Source organism: Euphorbia lathyris, chromosome 2 (assembly GCF_963576675.1).
Source record: "Euphorbia lathyris chromosome 2, ddEupLath1.1, whole genome shotgun sequence".
In the NCBI taxonomy this organism is placed as follows: domain Eukaryota; kingdom Viridiplantae; phylum Streptophyta; class Magnoliopsida; order Malpighiales; family Euphorbiaceae; genus Euphorbia; species Euphorbia lathyris.
Window position 1 is genome coordinate 8,677,591 of NC_088911.1, and position 6,966 is coordinate 8,684,556.

General features: G+C 35.0%; 1 protein-coding gene across 1 annotated transcript; it reads right to left on the reverse strand.

Annotated features, from left to right (window-relative positions):
- LOC136216517 (protein mago nashi homolog) lies at positions 1-3,326 on the reverse strand. Its single transcript, XM_066003054.1, has 3 exons — positions 3,057-3,326; positions 2,446-2,622; positions 1-262 (listed from the first exon to the last, which is right to left on the reverse strand). Exons 1-3 carry the CDS (start codon positions 3,267-3,269, stop codon positions 203-205), a joined length of 450 nt encoding a protein of 149 aa, XP_065859126.1. The 5' UTR covers positions 3,270-3,326; the 3' UTR covers positions 1-202.
- Positions 3,327-6,966: the final 3,640 nt, after the last annotated feature.

The window sequence follows — 6,966 nt, forward strand, 5'->3', positions numbered from 1 at the left end:
TAACACATCAACTCTAGAGATTTTCATTCCACGAAGATATTCCTCAATACAGCCAAAGCATATCCAACAATGTCTGACCTTGAGTGGCCTCAGTTTTTGAAAAGCAACAAAACTATCATGCCGTTCAAATAACGAATCCTACATACAGATCAGTAAACAAAATCCTTTAAAGAAATTTGGATGACAGATCTTATTAGGATCCTCAAATAGGTTTGATCTTGAAGTGGAGAGAGATGAGAGAGAAAACAAAACACTTCAAGTCCTGCAACCACAAAAACGATGAATAAGGACTAGTACTAGAGGTCAAAACAGACTGTCATGTCATAATCGTGTTTTGTGATTTATATATTCATCGTGATTATATATGATGTAAATGCAACAAAAATAATAATAATGTCATATCAGGCGGGTTGTCTCTCTAAATTTTATGGTCGTGTAAAAATTTGACAGCCCTACACTAGCGACTACTACTAGTATTTCCATCATTACAGGCAGTCATCATGTAATAACTACTCTGTTAACCAGCTAAAAAACAAAAGCATTAACTTCTGAATGACACGGACTTGGGTTATTGACACATTTGTGGTCAACTCCCAAACAAATTCTCTATTTACAGTGGATTTCAAACTATTTATGTGTTTGTGGTGATTTTGGCTCGCTCCGCCGGTTAGGAAGGATGACGAGTGAGTTGTGATACCAATATCAGCTTGTGCGACTAACGGACCAATATCAGTCCATCTGTGTGACAGGCGGATCAATATAAAAATGGAATCAAAATGAATGGTTACAAATAAAAATGATTCATGAATTATGTAGTCTTGGACTTTTCTAAATAAATTAGTCCCTCAACTTGCAAACTTGTAATGAGTTGAAGTAATAAAAAGAAGGGCGTGCAGAATTGAGTTAATCTTTTCTTTATTTGATTGGACTCGTTTCATATTTGTAACTGGAGCATTAGTTTTGTGGGAAGAAAAAGTAATTTGAACCAATTTATTCATTCAGGGGAATTAAATTTGATTCCATTTTATATTGGTTCGCCTGAGTGGGCTGATATTGGTCCACTTTGTTCGCCTGCTTGATCGGTGGGGCAAGTCAAAATCACCACAGGCACAAAAATAGTTTGAAATCCATCATAAATGGAGAAATTGTTTGGGAATTGACCACAAATATGTCAATAACCCCACAAACTTAATCCCAAACAACCTCTAAATATCCTCAGAGGACAACGCATGCTATCATACAAGAAACATCGACGTTCTATCCAAAATCAACAGTGTTATCTTAAACTCTGAATAGTGAAAAAGATCTAATTTAAACATTTGTCAAACAGAGAACTAAGTGCTATGAGCCTTTGTTTTGAATATCTTATAAAATTGAATTATTTCGCCTTCATCCTAGGGGTGATTAACCTTTTCAGTAAAGAATATTATACAGTTACTTCTATCAAGAAAAGTAAGCCCGAACCAAGCACATAAAATATAACAAAAAAATCCTTGCCCATTTGATGGACAGAAATGTGCCCAACATCTTTATTTACTAAAAGCAATTATATCTAATCCCTATATGATGTAATTGTTATAGGTTACCCATGAAATAACTATTCACCCCTCATAATCACACACAATTCATGTAAAACTATGACAACGAGACAGTGTCATATTCACAATCACAGCTCAGAGCTTCAGCAGAGAGTGCTGAATGGAGCATAGCAATGGTTGTTCCTCCCAGAAGCCAAGTTGGTATAAGGATATAGGGGACAGAGAGTACTTCGCGTATTTGGCTCAAGTGATCCACCCTAGTCCATCGTGTACTAGGAGGCAGTCATCTTGCCTGGGAAAAGAGAGGCAAGATGTCTCCAAAGGGGAGCTGTCCTATAGACACCATGGGGCCTGGGCCCATAGTGCACGATCCTACGAGGGTCGAGGTTTGATAATTGATAAATAGGGGAATCTTGTGGGAAGTTATTCGAAACTGGATAACTAATATTAACTTGAGTTCGGCTATACTCTCAGAAATAGGACTTAGCGGAATGTTCATAAGGGAGAGATCCCCTCGGTATCAATTGGCTAGTCGATGGCTTGGGAAGTCTGCTAGACGAGAATATTGGCCAACTGGAATGGAAGTCCATTCAATTCGTCTCCATATCAGATGGAACAAAAATTAATCTTACTATTTAAATCGCTCTCTTGACGACTCTAACTATATTCTCAAGTGCAACAACACAAATTTTAGTGCACAAGTAAAGGAATCACACCGAGGAATATCAATTATAGTGTGTCAAATTAGTGATCTTTTATCCAAGATCCACCACATACAGCATTTGCCAAGATTTTTCATGCCATATCAACAGGTTTTACTCGCACAAAATTAAAAACACACTCTCTTTGGAAAAACACAACGGATAAACAGACAGAAAGCTGGAGTACAAATGCAGAAGTAGCTGACCTGAACAAGGTAATAGAAGATACGAAGCCCTTCAGGATCCTTGCTACTCTGAACATCGACAAGCGAGCCAATTTTTGATGTAGTGAACGATATATGCTCATTTCCCATCACAATTTCAAGCTCTTGTCGGCCAACCCTGTCTGGTTCTGGCCAATTAGCATCATCTTCCTTCATAATCTGAGAAAAAAATTCAGAAACGAAACCACTTAATCATTCAAACGACATTCTGAAACACAAAGATCATATCAATACATAACATAACATGCTACGAATCCAACTTTTCCAGCTCAGTTATTCAGCTGAACTCATCACAGCAATAGGTGTATACTTCACACCTCGAATTCCATTTATGCAAATAGTTTTAACTTGTACGATGCAAAACGACGCACTATGAGGATAAACTACGAAAACTAGAAACCCTAGACCCCAATAGGTTGAATATTTTACATAAATTGACATATTTGGTACAATAAATGGGGAAAACAGTGAAATGGAAGAACTACGAGCTCAGATAACAAATAAGAGACACTTCGAGACGAGCAAACCCTAAGTAAGAAAAGACAACATTATATGAGGAAATAAAAGGAAAGAAACGGAAGTGAAAAGAAAACCTCGCTCTCGGCGATGATGCGGCGGCACTCCTTGAGGACAGCAGGGGTTAGAAAGACCTCTTTTCGAATCATAGTGTCGTTTTTGTAATTAGAGTTGTTGGCGTATCGAAGCTTTCCATCAGGCCTGAACTCGAACTCCAAGAACTCGTGCCCGAATTTTCCCTTGTGTCCGACATAGTATCGAAGGTAAAACTCATCATCTTCAGCTGCCATGGTCGCCGTCTTCAACTCAAGCTCTCTCTCGCTCCCTCCCTTTTTCTGCAGAGAAGAAAAGAAGAAAACCTTCTTGTTTAAATTTGTATGGGCCTCTATATGTCTAGGCCCATTTCATTATGACTTCCATGGGCTTTAGCCCATTTAATTAGGACTTGCATGGGCTTTAGCCCATTTTTTTTATTGTAATTGTTTGTTAATCTATACTTTGCTAGTTGCATATGGGAGTTAGTACGGTTCAGTACAATTTGTAGATTTTAAAATCTCCAGAATTATATCTAATAAATTCAATAGTGCAATTCTGTTCGATCTTAAAAAAAAGTTAACGGCTTAATCCGGTTCTTGATATCTTTTTTCGGATATTCGATTCGGTTTCAGAATCTCCAATATTTACTCAGTAATATTAGGAATTGATAATCTCCAGAATTGTATCTAATTAATTCAACGGTACAATTCGGTTCGATCTAAAAAATGGTTTAATTCAATTGTGGATCTTTTTTTTACGAGTATTCAGTCCCGATTCAAGAATCTCTAAGATCACGATAAACCCTAATTGCATATAAGGGTGTCAAATAGATGAACCTTTTGTCATTAACAAAAAGATCTACAATTTTAAATTTTATCGCGTGATTAAAAAGTTGAACATTAGAAAGTGGCTAGAATATAAAATTACACTTAAAACAATTATTTTCCGTTATAAAACTTGAAATTGTACAGTCTAATAAACGTAAAGTTATGATTGCATTATTGTTTATATAGAAATTAAATTCGTTATTCCCAATTGAGTTTATATTCTTTTTATCCCTAAAAAAATACGTGCTCATTTTTAAATTCTTATTATATCATTCAAATTCAATATCATCTCATCTGTCTAATATTACATAGACAAGTCTAATATAAGTTTTAATTGACAGAATTAAAGTCATTTTCGTCGATTAAAAATTATGTTAGACGTGTCTGATTCTAATGATAGAAACGTAGCAACCACATACGTATAATGTAGTGTATTCTAAATAACAACAAATTTTCAAAATATAACATCCTTATTTAATATGAGGCTTAGTTAACATATAATTAAAAAAATCAATATTACATTAATATTTTAGCGAGTTCTAATATATAAATTGGTTAGAATGAGTTTATTGACCTCAACTATAAAGTTGAGTGATTCTTTATTAAAAGAAATTGAATTTCATTAACATTTGTCAAACAAATTTTAAACTTTAAGGACGGTCAGTCCAATTTACTTAATTTATTACTAGTTAGTTATTCTTTAAACTTCATTAAATCTATACTTTAAATTTTATTTTATTTTAGAATAAAAGTACTTAAAGCTTAATGTAATAAGATACAAATTTAACTATATGATTATTGAGAAAGAGCATATTTAATAAATGAGAGAACATCTCGCCTTGAGAAATTCTCATTTACTGCTCCTTTTTATGAGTTTAGATCAGAATGTCGTTTGTCACAATGGTTTCTCTCACCGGACTCATTTTCATAGTTGCTTTACTTCACACTAAGATTAAACTCTCTTTTTAATTTTACGATGGTGTTTCTTTTTTCTCTTCCTGAAGAGATTTATAAGTAGAGATATTTGAGCTTTTTTTTTATTTATTTTATATCTATACTTTTTTTCCTCCTTTTGAGTAGTGGTCAAATTAGAGTTGTAGATCACACGTCGAATCTCAGTGGACTAGGGGTCCTTTAAAGGATATGTGAAGCAACATCGGCTTTGTTCAAACTTGTCGGATTCCTAGAAGGTATGCTTGCTTTAATCTTTCGGATTCATCTAGTGCCTTCTCTCTACCTTTGGTTGCCTCCATCTTATATTTGGCCGAAAAGTAATTTCGTTGTTGCTTATTTTGTCTATCTTTTCAGTTTTAAGATTGATGTGTTTTTCGGATTGACTATGGTTGGCTCATGTTTGTTCTTTAGGTATGTTTTTTTTTGTGAGTGCTCATTGAATTTACCACCGATTTTCAAGAATTTCAAGAGGTTATTTTTTTACCTCAAGGGTATGGTGATCGATGAGAATTGATTTGCCACGAATTCTTTCTTATTCTTTTATTAAAACTTTTATATTAGACATTTCTTTGGGATCTTGTTTGTCGTATGAAGGTCTAAATTAGTTTCTTTCCAATACTTGCAAGTACCTATATTTAAACAGTCATTGAACCAGTTTATTTATGCCGAGGCGTCCGGGTCTCAATGTAACTCGCTTAGTGGGTCAGGTTACTCCCCCTCTTTAGTACCGATGTACTGTTGGTTCAATTTTTAATAAAGTTTGATTTATTTTCTCAAAAGTAAAAGAGCGGATTTATTCTTTGCATATAATATAATGCAATTTTAAGCCTAACATTTACAATATAGTTCAATTCTAAGTCTTGTTAATAGATGATATCACACTACTATTGCAATTATACGTGGACCGATGAAACACTCCCATCCTTAAATATAATCGATAGAACCATGCGGCCCAATCAAATAGGGTCTTAATGGTCATACACATCCTGACCCACATCCCATGCTGAGATTAACAAATTTACAGATTCCCTTGACAAAACCGTTATTAACCTCCCCATTAAGTGACTACCACATGGTCCTCTACTTATATTTAGGACACACAACCTAAATCTCCTATAAACATAAGGTACAACCTAAGTTCATATACTTCTCAGTATTATTTCCATCACTGGTTTAGGCATCGAAATAGGGTCGCTAATTCCCAACCCCTCTTTCACCACTTTTCAGTTTCATTTCAGACACTTTATGTACCCAACAAGCTCGCTTTAGAATCCCCCACGTCAACGGAAGATGAGATTTTTCCATTCACGAAATAAATGTGCAATTTTAGATCTTATTGAATGATCAAAATGATAAAAGTTAGTGGGTAGTCAGAATATGAAATTACACCGTCTATCGTTAAACGTTATTTCAATATTGTGTAAATGGGTGTTTTGTTGCTCGTTTTCATTCTCCTGTATGTCTTTTCAATAGTGAGTTCTAAGTGTTTGGTTAGTGACATCCTGTTTGCCTTATATACTTGAAAAGTAGCCTTTTACCAAAGCAGGGAATCCCTGCTTTTTGGAAAAACAGATCTTTCCAACAGCAATAACATGTAAAATAAACAGGTCCTAATTAAAATGCTAAGTCTCTTTGTTACTCAACAACCATAAGACTAACATGGATACTTGATGCTTCTTATGGGAACAATGGTTGTATTGCAAGGGTCGGGTTAATAGCTCGGGATGAGGAGGGGCAGATTCTTACTACTGCTGGCATTCCGATTGCACAGTGTCACTCGGTGGAAGAGGCTGAACTTAAAGTGGTGATGGCATGGTTGTCATTGGCTCGTGATTGTTTCTTCACTCATATTAGCATTGAGTCTAATGCACAAACGGTTATTCACACTTTGTTGGGAGATCGATTACCCTTGCCTACATTGAGTCTTCTGTACGAGGATGTTCTTATTTTTAGTTCAGGTTTTGCATCATGTACTTTTAATTTTACACACCATGAAGCTAATGTTCCAGCTCATCAGTTAGCTAAATGGGATATGGATATTATGATTCTAATGGTGTTTATTGAAGATTGTCCTGCTGTTGTTTGGGAATCAGTATGTACGGATGTTTCTCATTTTCTGAGTTAAGTATTTGGTTACTTTTGCCATAAAAAAAAAAAAACTCAAAAATCA

Excerpts from the sequence above, each read along its gene's own strand:
- LOC136216517 (XM_066003054.1), bottom strand. The coding sequence starts at position 3,269 with ATGGCAGCTGAAGATGATGAGTTTTACCTTCGATACTATGTCGGACAC. Across the intron at positions 2,623-3,056 it reads GCATCATCGCCGAGAGCGAG|ATTATGAAGGAAGATGATGC; the intron begins GTTTTCTTTTCA and ends TTTTTTTCTCAG. Across the intron at positions 263-2,445 it reads TCTTCTATTACCTTGTTCAG|GACTTGAAGTGTTTTGTTTT; the intron begins GTCAGCTACTTC and ends TTGTGGTTGCAG.